The sequence below is a fragment of the Danio rerio genome, chromosome 21 (assembly GCF_049306965.1).
Source record: "Danio rerio strain Tuebingen ecotype United States chromosome 21, GRCz12tu, whole genome shotgun sequence".
Lineage (NCBI taxonomy): Eukaryota > Metazoa > Chordata > Actinopteri > Cypriniformes > Danionidae > Danio > Danio rerio.
Genome location: NC_133196.1, coordinates 48687501 through 48713549, shown reverse-complemented (window position 1 = coordinate 48713549; position 26049 = coordinate 48687501). Strand labels below are relative to the sequence as shown.

General features: G+C 39.4%; 1 protein-coding gene across 4 annotated transcripts in view; it reads right to left on the bottom strand.

Moving 5' to 3' along the window:
- The window catches only part of gabra3 (gamma-aminobutyric acid type A receptor subunit alpha3), a 315734-nt gene that overhangs the window by 14204 nt on the left and 275481 nt on the right, over nucleotides 1-26049 (bottom strand). For all 4 annotated transcript variants that reach the window (XM_073935538.1, XM_073935539.1, XM_073935540.1 and 1 more), the window contains exon 9: nucleotides 10803-11008. In XM_073935538.1, coding sequence (XP_073791639.1) covers nucleotides 10803-11008 — 206 coding nt within the window. The remainder of the gene's footprint in view (nucleotides 1-10802; nucleotides 11009-26049) is intronic.

Sequence of the window (26049 nt, the reverse complement as noted above, 5' to 3'; positions counted from 1 at the left end):
ACAACATGGGTATGTTTAAAAGTACAGTGTGTAGTCTCTAGTACACCTAGTGGTCACACTAGGTATTGCATACTGTTGCCAGATTGATGACATCAACAAGAGCACAACGCAAAATAAATATTCCAAACCTAGTGCTATGGTAGCTCCTCCCCTTTTGCTACGTTCAACATTACACACTTCTGTTTACTAGCTGACTAAGTAAATTGTCCAGCTATATAAAGTGTATTTATTATTTCTTTAGAGTTTTCAGTGCGAATGCACTACTTATACAATTTATACTGTAAAATGGCTTAGGCTAGTGCTTAAGTATGCGATTCGGGACGCATCTATGGACATCTCGACATCTACTCTGAGCAAAGACAAACAGCTGAGCATGAGCAGGTGGTGCGATGGAGATGATGGAGAAGCAAGTCTCAAATTGTGAATGGTAAATTACCATCTCCTCTGATTGTACAATGCCCTGGAGCCCCACAGCAGTGTCTGTACATTTCACAAGCACCAGGGCTTAGCTGATTGAAAGAACTGATATGATTTGGCAAAAGCGAACCTGAGAAACATTAGAGAAAAGAATATCCATCTTTCAGATTGATTGTTACTGTACAAACCAATCATTTGATAGGGACAAAATGTGTTTCAGCATCAGCGTTCAGAAACGGCCAATTCTGAGCATGAAATTGACCACATGTGTAATCATATTTTCACCAGATGTCAGAAAACTGTCATATAGAGTAGAACTATCAGTGATTTAGGGCAGGACTATGTCATTTAGGAAAGAACTATTAGTCAGTAGGGTGGGACTAATATATTTAAGGCGGGACTTTCAGTTATTTAGGGTGGGACTATGTCATTTAGGTTGGGACTATCAGCCAGTTAGGGTGGGACTATCAGTCATTTAGAGCGGGACTATGTCATTTAGGAAAGAACTATCATTCATTTAAGGCGGGACTATGTCATTTAGGGCGGGACTATCAGTCATTTATGAAGGGACTATCACCCAGTTAGGGTGGGACTATCAGTAATTTAGGGCGGGACTATGTTATTTAGGGTGGGACTATCAGTCATTTAGGCCGGGACTATGTTAATTAGGGTGGGACTATCAGTCATTTAGAGCGGGATTATGTCATTTAGGGTGGGACTGTCATTTAGACTAAAACTATCAGTGGTTTAGGGCGGGACTATGTCATTTAGGAAAGAACTATTAGTCCATTAGGGTGGGACTAATTTGTTTAAGGCTGGACTATCAGTCATTTAGGGTGGGACTATGTCATTTAGGGTGGGACTATCAGCCAGTTAGGGTGGGACTATCAGTCATTTAGGGCGGGACTATGTCATTTAGGAAAGAACTATCATTCATTTAAGGCGGGACTATGTCATTTAGGGCGGGACTATCAGTCATTTATGACGGGACTAATTTATTTAGGGCGGGATTGTCATTTAGGGCAGGACTATCGGTAATTTATGATGGGACTATCACCCAGTTAGGGTGGGACTATCAGTAATTTAGGGCGGGACTATGTCATTTAGGGTGGGACTATCAGTCATTAAGAGCGGGACTATGTCATTTAGGGTGGGACTGTCATTTAGACTAGAACTATCAGTGATTAGGGCAGGACTATGTCATTTAGGAAAGAACTATTAGTCATTTAGGGTGGGACTAATTTACTTAAGGCTGGACTATCAGTCATTTAGGGTGGGACTATGTCATTTAGGGTGGGACTAATTTATTTAAACCAGGACTATCGGTTATTTAGGGTGGGACTATGTCATTTATGGTGGGACTGTCATTTAGAGTAGAACTATCAGTGATTTAGGGCAGAACAATGTCATTTAGGTAAGAACTATCAGTCATTTAGGGTGGGACTAATTTATTTAAGGCGGGACTACCAGTTATTTAGGGAGGGACTATGTCATTTAGGGTGGGACAATCAGTTATTTGGGGTGGGACTACGTTATTTAGGGTGGGACTATCAGTTATTCAGCATGGGACTATGTCATTTAAGGTGGGACAATCAGTCATTTGGGGTGGGACTCTGTCATTCCTTTAGGATGCAGGGCCGGGGCGTCCATAGAGGCGAGCTAGGCGGTCACCTAAGGCTGCAGTATTGAGAGGGCGGCGTCCACAACACCCTCCTTACCACCCGCGTCCTCAGTTATGTCCGCGACACCTCCCTCACCACCCGCGTCCTCAGATATATTCGCACATAGGCGACAGAATAGAGAGGGCAGCGTCAGTGACACCTCCAGCAGCACCCGCATGTCCTCAGTTAAATCCGCGCGTAGGGCGGCAGATTAGAGGTCCGCGACACCCGCGCATCCTCAGTTATTTCCGCGCATAGGGTGGCAGAATAGAGGTCCGCGACACCTCACTTCATTTTCATAACTTTCGTTTTCACATTGGGGTTGAGGGCGGCGTGATCATCCTCTGCCTAGAGCGGCAGTTCAGCTTGCTCCGGCCCTGTTAGGATGGGACTATCAGTCATTTAAGGTGGGACATTTAGGTCATTTAGGGCAGGACTATGCTATTCAGGGTGGGACTATCTGTTATTCAGGGCGGAACTATGTCATTTAGGGCAGAGTTATCAGTCATGTGAGGCGGGGGCACCAGAAAAAATTCCAGTTGTTCTAAAATCTAGCTTCATTTTGGGATGTACGCATTCATTTGCAACAAGGAGAAACACAGCAATGACTGCCGCTTTCCCACAGCCTAATGCAAAGCACTATGATGAGCATTAAATTAACAAGCGTTTGATATTATATAACTGTGCTTCATAAAGTCCGAGAGTCTGGGACGAGCTCCAGCCTCGCCACGACCCTACAGAGGATAGATGTGATTCATAAAATTTCAAATGCGATATATGTATTTTGCTTTCTGATCCTGAAGGTTTCTTTTCCCGAGGACATACTCAGATTAATGGAGACAGACTCTGCATTCCTGCTGTGCCAAGTAATATCCTCGATTTCAATGCGCATCTACTAAACTCCTCATGTGGAGACTTCATCTGTAAGGCCACTGAAGCAGCTGAAAATAACTCGGGAGAGGATTGCAGATCAATTTAACCATATAACCCATGAGCGTGAATATGAAATGCTCGTATATTAGAACTGTAATATGCAGCGGTCACTTTTAATTAAATGGTCTTCAACCCTGCCAAACCTCAGGGAAGCTCAAGTACTTTATGACACCGAGCAATAGGTTCAGTGTTTAATTAGCTCTTTATCATGCATTTCTGTCAATATAATAGTACTGGTATTTGTTTTTATGCTGTTAGTAAGGGAAGTAAAGTTCAAATATGGAGATTCCTGATGGCCCAGTGTTTTCCCGACCCTGTTACTGGAGGCACACCAACAATACATATTTTGGAGGCCTCTCTTGTTTGACCCCTCTCTTCTAATGTTCTGATGAGTTTATTCAGGTGTGTTTGAGTATGGAGAGGTTAATAATGTGTACTGTTAAGCTGCGCTCACACTAGAGTTTGTGTGTGCGAATTCTGTCGTACAGCACTGCGAAAAGGGGCGGGATTAAACAAGATTACCAGATATTTCCAAAGCGAGCGATTGCTCCATGTTTTACATTTCTGTCAAGAGATGTCATGTTTTGATCATCGGTTGGTCTCACGCAGTCAAGTGATGCGATTTCGCAGGTCAGAGTTCACCAAGCTTGAACTTTGAACTGCAGCGAAACTTAACGCATGACCCGCATTTCCCGTCTGACGCATTCGCGTGCGTATGAATGGAAGTCTATGGGAGGAAAAGCCCAGTGTGAGCGCAGCTTTAGTGTGACTTTAGAAACAGGGTTAGGAGACAATGATCTAAACCCAGGACAGGTAAAATAATAATAAAAAAATAAATAAATTTAATTCATCTACCGTAAATATTAAGCCTTCATGCCAGTCTTTATGGTGGCTTGAGAAATCCAACATACTGTTATACTACATAAACGTACTATTCTTAGACTATTTTAAGAACGCATCTCCTCCTAGATCGTTCATACTACAACCACTAAACAAACTCCAAACCATGCTGAATTAAGTTGCTATATCTTTTCCAACTGATCCAATTTACAATTTTCCAAAAACTGAAAAATTCGGAATAGTCCCATTGACAAAACATTGTGACCTCATAACTTTGCTCCAGACTGTCATAAAGACTTTATTTTAGGCTCATTTTACTCACAATTTACCAATCACTGGTGATCTTTTAATTTACTAGCCACACCCTAACAACCACTTACGGCACCTTAGAAACTGTCCCATAGACATCCATTGTAAAAAAACTGCCATTGACTTTACATTGAACATACTGACAACATACCAATCCATACTAACAATATACTGGGGGGTAGTTAGGATGATTCTAAGGGCCCATACATTTAGGGGGCCCCAGAGACATTGTGAAGGGCCCGCCAAACCAACCCCTACCCCACAGATGACCCCCCCCCCCCACGTGTATACACCCCCCCCCCCCCCAGCTTTTCACTTTTATCCGAGATGTCGAAAGACTCCCCCCACCCCCCCCTAGCAACTGTCCCATAGATGTCCACTGTAAAAAACTGCCATTAACTTTCCATTGGACATACTAACAACATACCAATCCTTATTACCAATATTTTAACGCAAAGGGGCGCCGCTTAGTTAGGTCGATTCTAAGGGCCAATACATTTAGGGGGGCCCCAGAGACATTATGAAGGGCCCCTCAAACCAACCCCTGCCTCACCGATGATCCCCCCACCAGCTCTTCACTTGTATCAACGATACCCCCCCCCCCAGGTCTTCGCTTTTATCAGAGATCTCGAAACCCCCCCCCCCCCCCCCCCCCCAGCAACTGTCCCATAGACGCCTATTGTAAAAAACTGCCATTGACTTCACATTGGATCTACTAACAACATACCAATCCATATTAACAATATACTAACGCATACTAGAAGCATATTAACAACGTACTAATCCATACTGGAAACATACTAACATACTAGAAACATAGGGCAAATATATCACACACCTGGCGCAATGCAAAATTTCTGGGTAACGGAAAGATGATTCGATTTTTCACATTTCTACACATAATAGTTTTAAGAACTCATCTCTAATAACTGATTTCTTTTCTCTTTGTCATGATGAAAGTCAATAATATTACACTAGATATTCTTCAAGACACTAGTGTTCAGCTTAAAGTGACATGTAAAGGCTTCACTAGGGTAATTAGGGTAAAGTTAGGGTAATTAGGCAAGTCATTGTATAACAGTGGTTTGTTTTGTAGACAATGCAAAACAAAAATTGCTTAAGGGAGCGAATAATATTGAAAATGGGTTTAAAAATGTTTTTATTCTAGCCAAGATAAAACAAATAAGACTTTTTCCAGGAGGAAAAAATATTATAAGAAATACTGTGAAAAATCATATTGGGAAATATTTGAAAAAGAAAAATTCACATGAGGGAGAATATTTTGATCAACTGTACATTAGAATCTGCAAATAGTAATAAACCTGTTAAGAATAACTTGGCCTTTTTTCCCCCGACGCATTACACAGCAGTGCAGTCATTTCTTTCCATCCAGACTGTGTTTGGCTTGAGAGCTTGATAGAAGCAGACACATCATGTAATCAGATGCTACTGCTATCCTTATCAGACTTCAGAAGAGCAAACGCTGACCTTCTCACCACCAAAGTAAATCACATCAACCCCAATCTGTAAAGTCATTCCAAACTCCAAAGACAAGTGAACCCCAGAGATCGGCAAGGTCAGCACGAGTCTCCATCTGATGTGGCATTACACCGGTAAACAGTGTGCAGCACCATAAAAAAGCAGTGTGTACGTTAAAATGCAAGTTACGGAAAAAAAAATGGACCCTTGTTCTAGTGAAGATCATTCATGTCAAGTTTGTCAACAGTTTTTTTTAACACATTTTAAATATTATATAATAATAATAATAATAATAATAATAATAAAAATAGTAACAATAATAATAATAAATAATAATGATGATGATAATAATAATAATAATAAAAATAAGGATAATAATAATAATATTAATAATAATAATGATAAAATAATAATAACAATAATAATAATAATAATAATAATAATAATAATAATAAAAATAATAATAATAATAATAATAGTAACAATAATAATAAATAATAATGATAATAATAATAATAATAATGATGATGATGTTGATGATAATAATAATAATAATAATAATAATAATAATAATAATAATAATGGTAATAATAATATTAATAATTATAATGATAATAATGATAAAATAATAATAATAATAATAATAATAATAATAATAATTATTATTATTATTATTATTATTATTATTATATTTATAATAATGATAAAATAATAATAATGATAATAATAATATTAGATTGATTTCTGAAGGATCATGTGACTCTGAAGACCTAAGTAATGAAACTGAAAATTCATCTTTAAAATCACCGGAATAATTGATTAAATTAAATTATAAACTTCTTTTGAACAGTTATTTTATGGTGAAATAACATTTCAGTTTTACAACTTGTACTTTTGATTAAATAAATGCAGCCTTGGTGAGCAGGAGAAGCTGATCTTTAAACATTTCAAAACCACACTGACCCCAAACTATTGACCGGTAGTGTGTATATTTATATTCAGCACATACAAAAGTCTTACAAAGATGCGTTGAATTATATAATTTAATATGAATTGAAAAACTGAAGTGAAAATCTGCAAGATAATCTGTGTAGTTAACCACTTGTCAAATTGACCATCACTCCACCTGCTCAACCAATGTGACCTGTGACCTGCTTATATAGAGCCAATGAGATGAGATCTCCACGCTCTCCACAGGTCAATTTCTCATCATGAGGCCAGTGTTCAATACCAGCCCATTTCTTCTTCCTTTAATCATTCTCTTTTCCTCTCCGTCAAACGTATTCTCTTTCTCGCTGATTGTCTCTTTTTTTTCTTCTCAGTTGCTTGCGCTGCTCTTTTCTCCTTTTTGTTCTATTCTTTCTTTCAGCGACTATAGCAAATCAGTTTTCGGCTTTCTTTTGGAGCCACAGAGCCCAGCCAGAGAGCCTCCTTTTCAATTTATCTTTCATCTGTGTGCTTTCTTCTGCTTTCAATCTGGGGTTCCTTTTTTTTTTTCTAGACAAAAAGCCATTTATTTGTCCTCGATCGCAAAGGTCCAGCAAATTTTAAACTGTCTCAAAGCTGACCACAGCAGGCAGAAGAAAGCGGAGACGGGCGACACGGTGGCTCAGCGGTTAGCACTGACGCCTCACACCAAGAAGGTCGCTGGGTCGAGTCCCAGCTGGGACAGTTGGAGATTCTGTGTGGAGTTTGTATGTTCTCCCCGTGTTGGCGTGGGTTTCCTCCGGGTGCTCTGGTTTCCCCCACAGTCCAAACACATGCGCTATAGGGGAATTGATCAACTAAATTATAGTGAGTGAGTGTGTATGGGTGTTTCCCAGAGATGGGTTGCAGCTGGAAGGGCATCCGCTGTGTAAAACATATGCTGGATAAGTGGGCAGTTCATTCTGCTGTGATTTCCCCCACAGTCCGAACACATGCGCTGTAGGGGAATTGATTAACTAAATAGTTCTCCGGATTCTTCATGGTCTGGATAATTTTACGTTTGTACTGTTTTATTTCAGCATCCAAGTTAATGAGCTTTATAACGCAAATTAAATACAGTCACGCTTCTAAAAGACAGCCTGATCACACGAGGAAACGCAAGTATTTTACGCTTTGGCAGTTTAGTGGTTAATTCGTACGAAAATGTACGATTTTAAAAAGTAGGCGTGGCACCCAACCCCACCCCTAACCCCAACCGTCATTGGATGATGAGCAAATCGTACTAAATTATACGAATTAAATCTTACAAATTCATACGAATTAGCCACTAAATCAAAAAGTTACGAATTACCTTGGAATAGACACACCATAGACATGCTGCTTCAGACTAAACGTGCAGGCCGTGTTTTCTGTTTGCGTCATCACAACATACTGTTACAGCCGTGTTGTTTCTTTGATAATGTTCGATGTCCGAATCCCTAGTCTTTTCGTTAAATGTGTTTCCGTACGCTTATTTCATGCGGCCGCCATTTTAAAACAGGGCTGTGGAGGGAAGAAACCCGGAAGTATAGGATCAGCACTGTAAACATTGCAACAACATGCTGTTTACTACAAACATCTAGTTATTGCTGCGACTTCAAAATGCAGATATGGTGTAAACATCACTTTAAGATCATTCAGTTTAGTTTAATTTGAACGATTAAAAGCAGATTAGCATTAAACAACATCACAACCTCTTTAAGAGTAATATGCTTAAGTGTCCTCCCAGGCTTCAGTTCATGGCAGCAGGTAAACACAGTGGAGACGCTTCCCTGCTTCACACTATGTGACCCGATAAAACGACGCAGTCCTTTGTAGCACGTCCTCGTGCTGTCTGTCGTGTTGTCCCGGTACTGATGTTTTAAAAATGTCCATTTCCCACTAACATTTAAGCGCGGCTGAGAAAACACTGCTGATTTGCAATAGTTATTCACCAGTGCTCATCAGAAAGGACTGTGATTGGCTGTGAAAGCAAGCAATGTAAACAAATGAACACATTTCTAATATTTCTCAAGCTAACTGTATATCATTATAAATATTTTAAATGTATTGTTATATTAATAAATATAATATAATCACAATCCTTTATTAATAATAATAATGTATATTATTTATTTTAATATTTATATGTATTATTATTATTATTATTAATTATATACTTTAATAATTATACAGTTTTTTCTTATTTGTGTATGTATTTATCACATTTCGAATTGTGTCTTATTATGTATGTAAGGATGTATTATATAATCACTTTAATATTTTATTCCTTGTTTATGTAATCTGCAATGTTTTGGCAATACTTGACAACTGAATTAAATAGAGAGAGGTTGGCAGCTTCAAACTTATTGAACAGCAACATTCACCACCGTGAAAAATTACAATAGTGACAAACTTGCTAACAAGAAAGCCCAGATCAGCTTAGAATGTATATGCTGAATATTTATTGCCTATTGCAGGGAGGAACTCTGTAAGAAAAAGTCAATACTGGGAAATGAAACAGTGATTGATCACAGTGAGAATGCACTCAGGTTTGTGTTGAGTTCTGCCATTTCGAGAAACATAAACGTCTTTCCTTCTGATGACTTTTTAAAATAATGTACCTGTTTTCTTAACGACAGCCTTATAGTCGAAGTCAAAATGATTACATTTCCCAAATGCTGTTTAACAGATTCAGGATGTTTTCATTGTATGGGCCCTATCATACACCCGGCGCAGTGTGGCGCAAGGCATGGCGCAGTAGTCTTTTGGTAGTTTCAGCTTGGCGCAAGAGTGCTTTTGAGGCGTTGCACTACGCTGTTTAAATAGCAAATGCATTAGCGCTCATATGTGCGCCCATAGACGTTCTGGTCTAAAAAGGAAGCTGTTCTGAGGCGGACCGCTGGCGCGTTGCTATTTTGAGAAACTATAATAGATTTTTCATTAGACCAAAACTAACCCGGTCTAAACTCCAGCGCAGAGTTGCACCTCGCTTACACACTGCTTAATACACAAAAGAGAGCAATAGGCAAATATCTTTACATATGAAAACATTTAAATATTAAGGATATATATAGGATATAATAAGAATAGATATAGAATATAAATAAAGGATTAAAATATTACAAAACATATTATTTACTAGCCTACATAAATATGAAAAATCACTGCTTTATGTCTTCTTCATCTCGGGAGGCTTTTTCAGTTCATTCATAACAATTTGCTTTTGTATAATGTTATTATTATTAGCAGTATTATTTGTTACATCCATATTTATATTTGTTTTATTAAAAACAAGCTTAGATTTGCCCACCTGTCAGGTTTTAGACCATATGGGGCACAGCGTGTGTATTAGGATATAACTCAGTATTTTGACCACACTTGGTCATTATTGTTCATTTATTCGTTTGCTGGAAATTAGAACTGAATTTAGAAAAAGTTTTGAAACGAATATTTGCGCTTAAAAAACAAAATTAATTATTTATAGGCTAATTGATGTCTGTGCGTAAAGGTTTCCCTATCCTAGAGTGAAAATGAAAGTGATCCAATATCTCTCATTCTCACGCAGTAGATGCTCTGTTTAACAGTTTTCTGTTAAAACACTGTTAACTGTGAACTGTTTGCTAGTGAAATGCTCAGTTTTTCCACTTAGACTTACTTTACGTCCTGTAAATAGCAATGCGCTTATGGCGCGACGCAGCTGACTCTTAAAGGGAATGGGAGATGAGACTCTGATTGGTTTATTCTCAAAACACACCTATAACTCATTAAGAAAATAAACTCAACCCTTTTAGACCATGCTCTGTGGCGCAAAGCAGGTTTTCCCATCCTTAAATTAGCAAAAATGCATTCTGACACGCCCTGAAAGCGTTTGCGCTCTGGGCATGGACCGTCAAAATAGAGCCCATTGTCTGATAACATGTTTACTTATGGAAAAAAAGTCATTTGTTTTATTTCGTCTAGAATAAAAGCAGTTCTTAATTGTTTTAAAGCCATTTACAGGTCAATATTATTAGCCCCCTTAAGCAATATTTGTTTTGGATTGTCTCCAGAACAAACCACTGTTATACAATGACTAATAACCCTAAATTTACCCTAACTACCCTAGTTAAGCCTTTAAATGCACTTTAAGCTGAATACTAGTGTCTTGAAGAAGATCTAGTCTAATATTATGTGCTGTCACATATGACTCAAGTAGAAAGTGAAATGGTGTCTCACCCGCATCTCCTGGGCTTCTTTCTGGCCGTCCCAGGCCCAGCTCCGCTTGGTGAAGTAGTTGACTGTAGCAAACTCAATAAGCGCCGAAAACACAAACGCATAGCAGACGGCCATAAACCAGTCCATGGCTGTAGCGTAGGCCACTTTGGGAAGTGAGTTTCTGGCACTTATACTCAGTGTGGTCATAGTCAGGACGGTCGTGACACCTGAGAACAGAAATTAGTGAGCGTTAGAGAAGTGAACACACTGGGACTAATCGTTTTTTTTTAGAAGTGCTGTAAGTAAGTTATTCACACCCCTTGGCAAATTCTTGCTTAAAGTTACTCTTATTTGACCAACAATTGCTCTGCTGACAGAAAATGACACAGGCTTCTCCCAAAAGATAATAAGATGATGTACAGGAGGCATCATTGTAGATTGTTTCTCTCTCAGAATTTATTTACATTCCAACTAAAACTTTAAGTCAGAATTTTGCCAGGGCAATGAATAATTTCAGGCTCGACTGTTTATTATTTCAGATATTGGGTAGGATCATTGATGTAGAATAAGACTGCTCCCAGCTAACTCTATCAAGCCTCTTCAACTGCTCCAGAACGCAGCAGCACGAGTGGTCTTTAATAAACCTAAAAGAGCACATGTCACTCCGCTGCTCATCCGTTTGCACTGGCTGCCAGTTGCTGCTCGCATCCTGATGTTTGCCTACAAAGTGACTTCTGGCCTTGCTCCTTCTTATCTGCTCTCACTTCTGCAGATGTATGTGCCCTCCAGAAACTTGTGTTCTGTGAATGAACGTCGCATCGTGGTTCCATTCTAAAGAGGGAAGAAATAGCTTTCCCGAACTCTCACGCTCAATCTGCCCAGTTGGTGGAATGAACTCCCTAACTGCATCAGAACAGCAGAGTCACTCGCTGTCTTCAAGAAACCACTAAAAACTCAACTATTTAGTCTCCACTTCCCTTCCTAATCTGCAATTGCCTCTCTGAATATCACACTAACTGTACCCAAAAAAAAAAACAAAAAAAAAAACTAACTAATACTACTAATACTTTCCTTCTTAGACTTTACAGACCTGAAACTTGCCTATAGCACTTATTCATTGTTGCTCTTTTAGTTGTGTGAATTGCTTCCTTGTCCTCATTTGTAAGTCGCTTTGGATAAAAGCGTCTGCTAAATGACTAAATGTAAATGTAAATGTACTAAATAGGATCTTAACTAAATATTAATAAATACTGATAAACAACCAATATCATATTATTAATAGGCAGGTTACAAGCAAGCAATGTAAACAAATGAAGAGTTCAGATGCATTAACCTCTAAATACCATCTGGTATTTTCTTCAAAATGAAATTTTTTTCAGGCTCCTGTAAGTATGTTTAGTAATTTCACTTTTATACCAAAGAATAACTTCTTTTCATGGTCTTCAAAGTGAAATAAATTAACATAAACAAAGAAGGAGGAGAATAATGCACATTTTTGATGAAAATTGGAGACGGCATTCAGAGTTTTTTTGCATCTAAACTCTATTGATGTCTAATTTTTATATTAGTCATTTCAACTTGCATCAATCAAACAGTAAAATATTAAGTTAAACGTTGTAAAACTTAAAAAAAATGTAGCTGAAACCTGATTTACAAATTAAAATAAGTTAAAAGCAATGTAAAATGTTTGTTGTCTTTACTCTTTGTTATTGCATTTTTTTTACATTGAGTAGTTAAGAGTGGGAATTAGTATTTAATTAGAACTGAAGTGTTCCTAATGTTAGTTAAAGGGCCATGAAACCTCCTCGTTTCAGCAGGGTGTTTTCACACCTCTACTTTGGAAAAAGTCAGAAAAGTGGGCGTGTCCAGCTCTGTTTAGGGGGGAGTGTCAGAGGAAGAAAAGTGGGAGGGTGTGGGAGTGTCTATTTGGGCACGCACGAGTTTCAGAGTCAAAATACACACACACAGGAGAAAGTGATGGTGTTTAAACTACATGGACATCTGAATTATTTGCCAAATGATTAAATGGTGGACTTTAACTGCAGTTTGGCTCTTTCATTCAGGGAATTCATTCATGTCCCTCGCGACAAACGAAATATTTGATTGGAGGATCTGCTCTAAGCGTGTATTTTTCATGCAATGTTTGATACCGCACAGCAAATGAGAGAAAAAAACCTCAGCATTTCCAGGAAACTTAGATGCTCTCGGCAGGTAGCGTCAGAAAGCAGCATGTGTTATTCCGGTCACAAAATGCGGTGAAAACCCTATACAAGGTTAAAGTTTGGTTGTGGTGCTGACATGTTTACACTCAGTGCAATAGTTAACTTAGTTCGATACGAACAAACTGAAAAAAAAAAAGAGCACTGGTCGCTCAATTACCAAATCTGTAGAGACAGGACAATCACCAGTAACTAGAGCCTCGTCTTTATTAAGAGGAGACTACAAGTGAATCCGGATTTCATCGTTTGCAGATGAGAACAGCTCTCAGGTAAACAATAATCCTCCTTAGACATGTAAGTTATTGTTGTCGAGCGTCGCGTACACTGTTAATCCACAGCAAAAAAGCAACACTTCACACTTGTTTTGCACACTGTGACAGTAATGAATATTAATGAAGTTGCACAATAGAGCGTGCTGATTGGTTTAAACCAAGCTTTACTCATGCATTAATGCAGCACACATTAAGACGTAACAAGACACACTCTGGCACAGACGTCCAGTCTGCACGCTGGAATACACGCTATTATCTCATGGCCGTGACGCAGCTTCAAAAATTTGTTTCAAACCGGAAGTAGGAATTTGCTTGAAATAACTCAAAAACAACCAATTTACACTTTTTAGTGAAATATATGTGTTCTTATAGTGTTTATAGCAGTGTGGGACACATATATGACTGTCAACAGCTCAAAAAATGTGTTCTGGTGTTTCGTGACCCTTTAAAAAAACAAATGTTTATGTTAGTGCATTAATTAACAAATATTTACTTTCAATCCTAAATATGTATTATTAAAGCCTACAAAAGATTAATAAATGTGGTACTGCACATTTTAGAATGTGAAAGAACCTTAATACCACGTGATAATAACAGAAATCTTATTGTAAAGCGTAAAACATAAATCTATTCTATGGCAGGCTCTGGTCCATTAACACCGCCATCCATTTTTCCAAACCATCTGTCTTATTTAAATGGTGTGGAAGCAGGAGCAGATCCAGCATCTCAGACTGCAGATGGAGAGAAAAAACACGGGTATGGATGGATAGACATACACTTTTACACCTGCAGGCAATATAGTGTTTCCAGTTCACCAATGCGGATGTCTTTGGATTGACTTTGAATATGCGAACGCCATGCAGAAAGGTGTACAACCTGTGAGCTGGTCAAAACAACAAACCTAGTGTACACTAGAAAATGATTCAATGAGTTTACTAAATGTTTTACTAAAGGTAAGTGCTTGCAAACAATTTCTACGGGCTGAATTTAAACATCCTTTGTCACCAGTTCTGTTCATAATTTATATGGATGGAATTTCAAAGCGCAGACTTGGGCTGGAGGGGGTTCAAGCTCCACAGGATTTCATCTTTGTTATTCGCTGATGATGTTGTTCTGTTGGCTTCATCGATTATGGACCTTCAGCATGCACTGGGGCAGTTTGCTGCCGAGTGTTGCTGGGATGAGAATCAGCACCTCCAACTGCAAGGTCATGGTGCTTCACCGAAAAAAGGTGGTTTGCCATCTCCAGATTGGAGGAAAGTCCTTATCCAAGGTGGAGGAGTTTAAGTATCTTGGAGTTTTGTTCATGAGAGAGGGAAGGATGGAACGTGAGATTGATAGGCGGATTGGTGCAGATGCAGCAGTAATGTGGTCGATGTACCGGTTCGTTGTGGTGGAGAAGGAGCTGAGCCGAAAGGCAAAGCTCTCGATTTACTGGTCAATCTACGTTTCTACTCTCACCTATGAGCTTTGGGTCATGACTGAAAGGACAAGATCTCGGATACAAGCTGCCGAAATGAGTTTCCTTCGAAGGGGGGCAGGGTGGAGGGTGAAGAGTTCTGTCACCCGGGAGGAGCTCGGAGTAGAGCTGCTGCTCCTCCACATCAAGAGAAGTCAGCTGAGGTGGCTCTGGCATCTGTTTCAGATGCCTCCTGAACGCCTAGCTAGGGAGAGGTTCCAGGCATGTCCCACCGGGAGGAGGCCTCGGGGAAGACCCAGGACACGCTGGAGGAACTATGTCTCTCGGCTGGCCTAGGAATGCCTAAGGATCCCCCTGGAGGAGCTAGAGGAAGTGTCTGGGGAGAGGGAAGTCTGGGGTTCTCTCTTAAGACAGCTTACCCCGGAAAAGCAGTGAAAAATAAATGAATGAATGAATGAATTTAACAAATAATTTGAGTTGAACATTGCTAAATTTAATTTGAAAGTGAAACCGCGCTTTAGATGGCATTGTAAACAACTACGAGGCACAACGTAGATTCTGCTCTGCTTCTTGGCTTTGTAGCTGTTCATCAAGACCAGGGGTTCCCAAACTTTTCAGCCCGCCACCCCCAAAAAAATAATCAGTGATTTGCGACCACTATTTTTCAAGGTGATTATACTTTAAATTTACAAACGTTGCACACACACAACTATAGGCAAATATAAACATGAGCATATTGACAACACAAAAATGCAACAGTCTAATAACCGTGTAATGTTTTTTATAGTCATTTATTAATTTAATTTGATAAAAATAAATAAATAAAGGCTGTTGGCTGATTTTTATTTGTATGTTGTTGTTTCTTTAACGTAACTATTAACTATCTTCTTTTGGAAATCACTAAGCGACTCCTTGTCATTGTCCCGCGACCCCACAAGGGGTCTTGACCTCCACTTTTCAAGATGACGAGAACCACTGATCAAGATGACGACAAGGTTTGTTTAAGCTCGGGTCGACCATGGCTTGTTAATATATGTATGTATTATTACAGTGTAATTTCTTGGCTGTGTATTTAAAAATTGTGCTTCCTTTGTTTTTCAGTCTCCTGCTTGTGTATGGGCTGGTGACGTTATTCTGTAAACCAATAGCATTCAGCTTTGGTACCCTTTTGTTGTGCTGGGTACCCTTTCGGAAGGGTACCCATAAAGTGGTATGGTATGTTTCGCCTTTTGGTACCTTTTGACAGTGGAAACGGCCATAAAATCGCACCGTACTGTATCATAGCACTCAGTGGAAACGGGCCATTAGTGGCCCATAGTTTCATCCGGATGATAACAGATTAGAAATTTGTCATTTAAATGCCTTGTAACTATTTAATAAGTAATTTAATAGCTTTTATAATAGTAGTATCAGTATAGTTATGATAAAAAACAACAAAATTCTAAGTAATAAACAGGTTTCCATTTTTAATATTCCGAATTGCAGTATTGCTGTAGTAATATGTCGTTCATTATTATTTTTTAATGATTATTTACTGTCACCCACCCTGATCTTAAAACATCTGTTCTTACAGCTGTGATTAAAAACTGAGCTGAACAAATTTCTTTGAAGTTTCAAGGACAGGTGCTGTTACAGGTGTGATATAAAGCAACTTTGCAAAGTGTTTGACCTCTAAACGAAAGCTCTCAGCTCTGGGCTTGATGCCAGAGCACAAAGAGTCATAGGGTAAAAAACACATGCTCATAAGTGATGGGGCTTTTAAAGAAACGAGGAGTAAACACTACCTAGAAGAAAGAAATGTGCTGCTCTGAAACCACAGTGACATTCAGAAGAAAGCTTTACCGGCATTAGACTGCATTGTGTTTTTTAAATGTTCATAAATGTTCAGACATGTCACAGCCTTGTTGTTGTTGTTTTTGAAGGATGTTCTTATGCTTTCAAAGGCTGCTTGCAGAGTTATTTCTAGGCATACAGATTGTAAAAAGTACCATTTATGGTTAAAAAAAAAAACCCTGAATTTTACCATAAAATATATGATGGGACTGTAAAATAAGTGTCTAAATGTTATGGTAAATTACTGTATTTCATGGCAGTTGTGGTTGCTGAAATTTCACTGTTAAAAATAGAGTGGGATTGTAAACTAAAATTCTAAATATTATGATTAATTACCGAATTTCATAGCAGTTGTGGCGACTGAAATCATTAAAAATGCAGTAGGATCGCAGCAATGTTTTTCAGATAAACAAAAATGTTCACTGTGCATGTTTCTGAAATATCTGCAAAATGTTATGCTGTTTTTATGGTTTAGAAGTGTCAAAAACGTACATACAGCACCTTTAATAACTATAAAAATATATTCATGTATTAATAAAATATTAATAATATAACTTTAAACAATATAATACAAGTATATTGAACAAAAAGTCTTAGGCAATGATTCATTAATAGCAGGAATCATCTGATTCCTCATGTCACTAAAATAGTGGGCACGTTGAACTAGCTGTCCTGTGAAAAACAAAATATTGGTTCGTTTCCACCGACTGGTGCAGTACGGTAAGGTTCGGGTCGGTACGGATCACCTTTATCAGGCTTGCATTTCCAATACCAAGGGTACCCTTTTGGTGGGCTTGGTGTACGACAAAAAAGTTTCAGTCGACATCATTTTCACTGGAGGCTTTAATCTTTAGCAGCTTGTGTGGCCTCTGTTAGAGAGTCACTTCATCATAGTGTTCATAATATATTAGTCCAAAAGGTGATAATATTAGTTAAAGCTGAAAAAAATAATGTGCTCCTTTTTCAGGCTTCTCCTTTGTTTTTTTTGCGCGTCACTCTAGCGTTTGTCAGCTTCTGACAGGATCGGGTTTCAAAAGCACGTCAATAATCAAGCGCACGTTATTACCATGAGCTCAATAAGTTTGTCATTTCAGATATAGACGCGTGGCGAGCGCAAGGAAGAAAGTGATACCGGTCACGCTTCAGACTGGCTCAAAAAAACAACGAGGCTCAGAGTAAATCTGCTCTACTTTTTGGCTTTGTGACTGTTCATCAAGACGACGGCAAGGTTTGTTTAAGCCTGGATCGACCATGGCTCGTTATTATATGTATATGTAATTCCGCTGTAATCTCTCGGCTGTGTATTTTAAACATGACGTATTTTTCGTTTTCATTCTGGCTTGTTGCGTAATCGAATGACGTATATCTGTAAACCAATAGCGTTCAGCTGCGCGTCTAGCTGCGCCTTTTGGTACGCTTTCTCGTGTTTGGTACCCTTTCGAAAGGGTGTCTAAAAAAGTGGTACGGTACAGTACGGTTCGGTATGTCTTTTGACAGTGGAAACGGCCATAAATGCATACCAAACTGAACCGTACAGTACCACTCAGTGGAAACGGGCCATATGTATATTTTACAGGCTCTTCAATTTTGCTTTGGAAATTTTTATTTGATGATAAAACAAGCAATAAAAACATTCTCTTAAATAAAACTTCTGATCAGATATGTGTAATATTTTCAACCCAAGCTCATTCTGAAAACGTAGCCCTGTGGACATTTTTGGAGACCACGATTTACGTGGCCGGAGGTACGTATGGCTGCATTTCAATTTTTCAAGCGAACGCTACGGGGCGGTGTGACACCACTCCTCTTTGAGCTTGCCGACTGTCGGCTCTCCCCTTTGTGTTGGGGGCTTTCCCGTCGCAACCAGTTTGTCCGATTAACTTGTCGTGTTACATCGGTGGAGCGGAGGCCTGGAGGAGGAGCCAACCACGGCAATGAAAAGTGCGGGTTTGAGTCCGGGGAAGAGTGGTTCCAGAAATCAGGTAAGACAAAAAACAGAATCCAATAAATAAAGCGAACTAGGTTATAATGGGGCGAGAATGCGGTGAAATTTGAAAACACGGTCGATGGCCTTTCCTTTTCTGGATGGCTTTTGTAAATCAATGCTTGGGCATAGGGAAGAAGGAGGAATAGGAGGGTGGCTGGGTCGTCTGATTGGCTGGCCACCCTGTCAATCGTTCAGTCATTCAGTCAGTCAGTCGGTCGCTTGACAGTGGCCTCCAGCGGCTTTTTTACGCGAGAACAGCGGGCGCAAGAACAGCAGGCGCGAAAAAGCGTGCACGACGGCCTCTTGCGGATTCGCAAAAACAAAAACTGCACAAATGCGCACCTCCTAGGACGTATTCCGCAGTCTCCAGAAATGTCCGCAGGGCTACGTTTTCAGAATGAGCCTTGGTTGAATATTTTAGCATCTGACCACAGGCTGGAAAAAGTACGCAAATGCAAAGACTAATATAATAATACCAGGGGGCTATTCTGGCTGCAGTGCAAATAAAAGCCCATCAGAGTGTTACATAAATGAAGCACGGCTATATAACGTGTAATATATGGCGTGCGGTTGAGAGTGGCTGCTTCTCGAATGAATAGCGAGCGCTGTTTGCTGCAATAAACGTCAGCGGCTGACAATTAGATTGAAATTTACGGCTGACGAGGAGCTGTAGAGTGTCAAAAAAGTCGAATGGCAGAGCAGATTCTCATTAAACTTTTCATTAGGCATTATCTCCGTCTGAAAACGCATCGGGAACATTAGAAAGAATGTCACACCACTTCCTATTGTCTCTTCAGAGCAGCGCGTGTCCAAGTCATAAATTACACATTACACCAGCGGAGCTGTGAAGAGAATGACTAAACCAGGATTATCGGTGTGAAATGTAAGGTGTGGACCTGTCAGAAACTGGCAGCCGTCCGGGACGTGAAAGATTGATTAAAAATCGGTCTGGAAGTGATGTTTGTGAGCTGATCAGCCTGGAAACACTGACACGGGTTTTTTGGTTTTCAGTCAATCACAATATTCTGAGGCTTTTTGCCAAGACGAGTTCTCGTCTCGTTCCTCTGGATCATCTCTGGATCGTTTCTGCTCTTTAATTTGTGTCCATCTGTGGCTGATATAATTGATTAGATGCTGATTTGGAAATTGACCTAAACATCTATCTAAACAGCTGGAAAAGCACATGAGGACAAAAGCCACGGCGGGATGTCAAAGCATTTGTTAGCAGGACAGAAGAGGAAAAAAATGTTCGGTGGCACAAATCTGGGATATTTTTCACACACATCCACACAAAACCAGCCAATTCGAATGTTGTAACTCGATTGAATGAGTATTATCAGTGGTTATCAGCAGACAGATATGGGCCAGTAGGCGCCTTCTGCTCCTACTAGTAGGCTCAGAAGGCTGTTATTATCCATCCACATGGTTAATCAGCTATAAATCACATACTGCTGTAGCTGAAACAAGAATTATTTATATTATTTATTAAATTACCCAATACATTGTATTATAATAATGACTTTTGGTCATTAATCCTAATCTTATGTTTAGAATAAAATATGGAATATTCCAACCCAGGCTCATTCTGGAAACGTAGTCCCACGGATGTTTCTGGAGATGGTGAAATACGTCCCGGGAGGTCCATATTTGTGCAGTTTTTGTTTTCGGGAATCCGCGAGAGGCCGCTGTGCGCGCTTTTAGAACGCCTTTCGGGAGCGCCGTTCGTGCCCACGCTGTTCTCTTGTGAAGCCACCGGAGGCCGCTGTCGAGCAACCGTCTGTCTGACTGACTGAATGATTGACTGGGCGACCGGCCAATCGGCAGCCCCCCCCTCTTTCTCTTCCTTCCCTAAACCCAACCGATTTTACTGATTGACTCGTCCTTGGCCTCGCTTCCCTCCCTAAACCCAAGCAACAATTTACAAAAGCCGTCCAGATAAAGAAAAGCCCTTGTCTGATTTTGACCACGTTTTCGGGTTTGGCCACATTCTGGTCCTGTTATGAACTTTTTTGGATTCTGTTTTTGTCTTATTTGATTTCTGGAACCGCTCTTCCCCAGACTCGAACCTGGTTGTCGCGGTCGGCTTCCCTCCAGGTCTCCGCTTCGCCGACGTATATGAAGAGCTAATTGGACAAACTGATTGCAGTGGGAAAGCCCTCCACACGGAGGTGAGCTGTCAGCTGGTGAGTGCGAAGAGGAGCAGCGTCACACCGCCCTGTAGCGTTCGCTTAAAAAAAAGAAATGCACACATACGTACCTCCGGCCACGTAAATCGCGGCCTCCAGAAACGTTTTTTGGGAAACACTCGTCACTACATCATTCTTTTCACAAACAATGCATTGCTCTATGATAGTTCAGCCACGAGTTACGTTGTTGTTTGGGAAACACACCCCATGGTTGTGCAACACACTTAAGAACAATTATGAACTGCATCTTTATACAGTTGAAGTCAGAATTATTAGCCCACTTTTTTTTTTATTTTCTTTTTTAAATATTTCCCAATTTTTTTTTAACAGAGCAATGAAATTTTTACAGTATGTCTGATAATATTTTATCTTCTGGAGAAAGTCTTATTTGTTTTATTTCGGCTAGAAAAAAAGCAGTTATTAATTTTTTAAAAAACATTTTTAGGACAAAATTATAAGTCCCTTTAAGCTATTTTTTTTTCAATAATTTACAGAGCAAACCATCGTTATACAATAACTTGCATAATTACCCTAACCTGCCTAGTTCACCTTATTAACCTAGTTAAGCCTTTAAATGTCACTTTAAGCTGTATAGAAGTGTCTTGAAAAATATCAAGTAAAATATTATTTACTGTCATCATGGCAAAGAGAAAATAAATCAGTTATTAGAAATAAATTATTAAAACTTTTATGCTTAGAAATGTGCTGAAACAATCATCCCTCCATTAAACAGAAATTTGGGAAAAAAATTAACAGGGGCGCTAACAATTCAGGGGGGCTAATAATTCTGACTTCAACTGTATATTTTGTTCTATATAGTAAACTTGGCATCATATAATCCACTGCTTTGATAGGGTACCAGTGTTCAAATAATAGACGAACAGTGCTGTGATGTACTGTAAGTGCAATATGGTTGAATGTTGTTTAAAAGATTTGAATATTAAGCTCATATCAATCGATCTTGAACAGACGGGTCAATAATGACACATGGTAAAAGCAGTGTAACTCACATTATGCCAGATTCAATACAGCACTGCATCATCTATCATTTGCACTCTCTCTGAAAAAGCCAATCTACTCAAGGGCATAGATTTGCTCTTGACATTAGTGGGGACCTATGAATCCAACACCCACCTACTCAACCTAAAACACTTCATAAATCAAGCTTGTCCCATGGGGATGAGCTGCTATATGTGAGTGTTTTTATTTTTACCTATGGTTATGGTGAGCTATATATATATATATATATATATTCATTCATTAATTCTCCTTCGGCGTAGTCCCTCTATTCATCACCACAGCGGAATGAACTGCCAACTTATCCAGTATATATTATGCAGCAAATGCCCTTGCAGCTGCAACCCAGTTCTAAGAAACACCCATACACACTCATTCATCCACTACAGCCAGTTTAGTTCATCAATTCCCCTATTGGGATTTGTTTGGACTGTGGAGGAAACCGGAGCACCCGGAGGAAACCCATGGGGAGAACATGCAAACTCCATAAAGAAATGCCAAGTGGCCCAACCAGAACTCGAACCAGCAACCTTCTTGCTATGAGGTGACAGTGCTAACCACTGAGCCACCATGTCACACACTTACTTCATCTTTTATATATATAATCACAGGAAACTAAAAAGGTTTCTCCTATCACTAATACAAATAAATTCCTATAATTTTTTTTTGATTACGGGCATCAGTTTGGTGGGCTTAAGCTGCTGAGGTTTAATGCTCACACTAGGCTTTAAAGGCCTATTTAATCAAAGTAACCTCCAGACACCCAGGAAAACAGTGCATTTAGCACGGTTGCTCCTTCAGTCAGACTCCTCCATCACTGCAGCGTCCAGCCTAAAGCCTGAGCCTGTGCTGTTCATTACGGCAGCGTGAGCATGTGGAATATCAATGCGAGTCTGCTCTACACCTCATTAGCAGATCTCCACTGGAGCCCACCAGCATTTCTGGAGCAGCTGACAACAAACACAAACACAGCTGCAACAAGAAGAGTCTGAACTCTGAACTCAAGCAGTCAGACATCGGGTACTGGAACTCCTTACCTACAGGCTCCAGGGGTTGTTATTTGGCATGTGTTTTTTTTTATATAAAACAATGTGCAACACATTATATAATATACTGTACTATATACTGTGTGTGTCCAAATTTTATGCTCTCCTTTTATTTTTTAAAAATATTCCAAGTTTTTAAAAATATTAACAGGCCAAGGATTTTTTTCACAGCTTGTACTGTTAAATATTTTTATTTTTATTCTGGTGAAAGTTTTATTTATTAGTTTACACACTGACACACACAAAAACACACTCAAACACACTCAAACACACACACGCACACACACACACACACACACACACACACACACACACACACACACACACACACACACACACACACACACACACACACCCACACACACACACACACCTGCTTGTCGTTTTTTTTATTTGATTTGTATCATGTAATTTGTACATGTCTTAGAATAAAAGCAATCCAACCAACCAGCCAATCAACAAACCAACCAATCAAAGCCAACCAAAAACAACTGATCAAACCCAACAAAAGCCAATCAAAACCAACTAATCAACCAAAACCAACTAACCAAACCCAAAAAAGCCAACCAAAACCATTCAACAAATCAAAACAAACTATATCAACCATCCAAACCCAACAAAAACTAAACAACTGATCAACAAACCAACCAACTGATCAACCAACCAACCAAACAACTTATCAAATCCAATCAAAACCTACTAACCAAACAAACACAACCAAAGCCAAAACCATCCAACCAATTGAAACCAACTATATAACCAAAACCAAATAACCAACCAAACAACCACCCAAAGCCAACCAACCAACCAACCAACCAACCAAATCCAATCAACCATACAAAACCAACTAAACAACCAACCAACCAATCCCAATCAACTAACTAATCAACAAATCAACCAAAACCAACAAATCAACCAAAACAAAGCAACACCAATCAACTAAAACCAACTAACCAACCAAAACCAATCAACCAAACCAAACCAACCAATCAACTAAAATCAACTAAAACCAAACCAACCAACCAACCAACCAACCAAAAGCAACTAACCAAACCAAACCAAACCAAACCAACCAACCAACCAACCAACCAAAACCAACTAACCAAACCAAACCAAACCAACCAACCAACCCACCAACCAACCAACCAACCAACCAACCAACCAACCAACCAACCAACCAACCAACCAACCAACCAACCAACCAAAACCAACTAACCAAACCAAACCAAACCAACCAACCAACCAACCAACCAACCAACCAAACAACCAACCAACCAACCAAAACCAACTAACCAAACCAAACCAAACCAACCAACCAACCAACCAACCAACCAACCAACCAACCAACCAACCAACCAACCAACCAACCAAAAACAACTAACCAACCAAAACCACTTAACCAAACCAAACCAACCAATAAACATAAATCAACTAAAACCAAACCAACCAACCAACCAAAACCAACTAACCAAACCAAAAACCAACCAACCAACCAACCAACCAACCAACCAACCAACCAACCAACCAACCAACCAACCAACCAACCAACCAACCAACCAACCAACCAAAAACAACTAACCAACCAACCAACTTACCAACCAAAACCAACTAACTAACCAAATAAAACCAATCAAAACCAACCAACAAAACCAAAACTTACCAACCAATCAATCAATCTAAAAGCCTTGAGAGAGGTGGTGTTTGTGATAGAGCTGGAGAGCTGCTGCTCCAGAAGAGAAGATCAGTTAATGAAGCCATTTAGTGATTGCTGATTAGTCACGTTTATCCACTCAGAAAGCTCAACTTGGCTAATGTGAAATCAGTCGGATACAAATTCCCACTTGTCTTTATGAAATGATGTATGATACGGCACTAATTGCCGCAGCATTTACAGCACTCGCAGCGTTTTATTCATTTGACACAAGTAAAGAAATGAGCACTTCTTCTTCTTTTCATCCTTTCCCCCACCTCTGTTCCTTGAATCTCCAGTTTCATTTTGATTGCCAATACAGCCTACTAGTTCATTACAATGTTTTATTCTGAATTACAGCGGTCTGTTTGGCCTAGTAATGAATTATCTAGATTGCCCACCTTTATTGAATAAAACAGAAACTCTCGTATATTAAAAATGCATTATTAAAAATTGACTTTACAGTGAAAGCTTTCGAAATAGAGGATAAAAGGCAAAGGGTTTTGAATGATTTATAATAATTAATACCTAAGCAGATGAACAATATGGATTTTATGTTACCTGCATTATCTTAATACTTTTGGGGGGGGGGGGGGTACATCGACAGAAGTGTTTTAGTCGTTTCAGTGTGGATGACCATGTTTTGGGAAATGATTGAAAACAGTAGTGTGGATGTGGATCATTTTCAGATGCATGCGGATTACTGTAGACATGGTCTCTGTATATACAGTAGTAAAGGAGACAAGGACTGCTGCAGTTATATCCACTCTTTGTTTCTTCTTGCCTTGACGTGTGGGCTGAACATTCATTCTAAGTGCTTAGTCTTGAAGGTTGTAGGAGTGTGGGGATAATAGTGAAGGCGGGCCGCAGAGAAGAAGATGGACATGAAGTATGATTATTGTAGGACCTTACAGTAAATCAGACAAAGGGCGACTGGATCAGAGTGGTTTTAGAAATGGCAACCTATACAGAAATCTGATGCTTGGCGATATATGCAATGTATATTTGCAAACGGTATATTGTGATTACATCAGAATACATTGTGAGCGGAGGAGAAAAACAGCTACACCCTGAGCTCGATCAGTATTGAACAGGGTTAAAAGCCTTATAGGGAGTTTAGAAACAAAAGGTTTGGCAAAAAGACAAGCTAGGATGTGCTAAGAGAAGATAAGCGGAGCCAGGATTGAGTTCACCTCGCTGATCCGCCGTCCATTTACTATCATCACAATATGTGACGTTGAGCATTTGTTTTCTAGCTTATCTTTTATTGTAAATTCATGGCTCCAGCTTTGTCTTTGCCTCCTTTAAAATAATGAGTTACCAAGGAATTAAAATTTGCTTTATCAAATACCAAAACCTTCCTGCCCCCCACAAAAAGACTTCACTTCTGGTCACATGAAATGCCTTTAGAGCAGGTCTATTGGTAATTTAGGGCGGGGCTATCAGTAATTTGGGGCGGAACTATCAGTCATTTAGGGCGGGGCTATGGGTAATTTGGGGCTATAAACTCCACATCTCTCATCCAACCAATGACCAGTTCAGATTCATTCAAGAATTAATAAACTTGAAAAATCTCTTTCAGAGAAGGACATGACAGA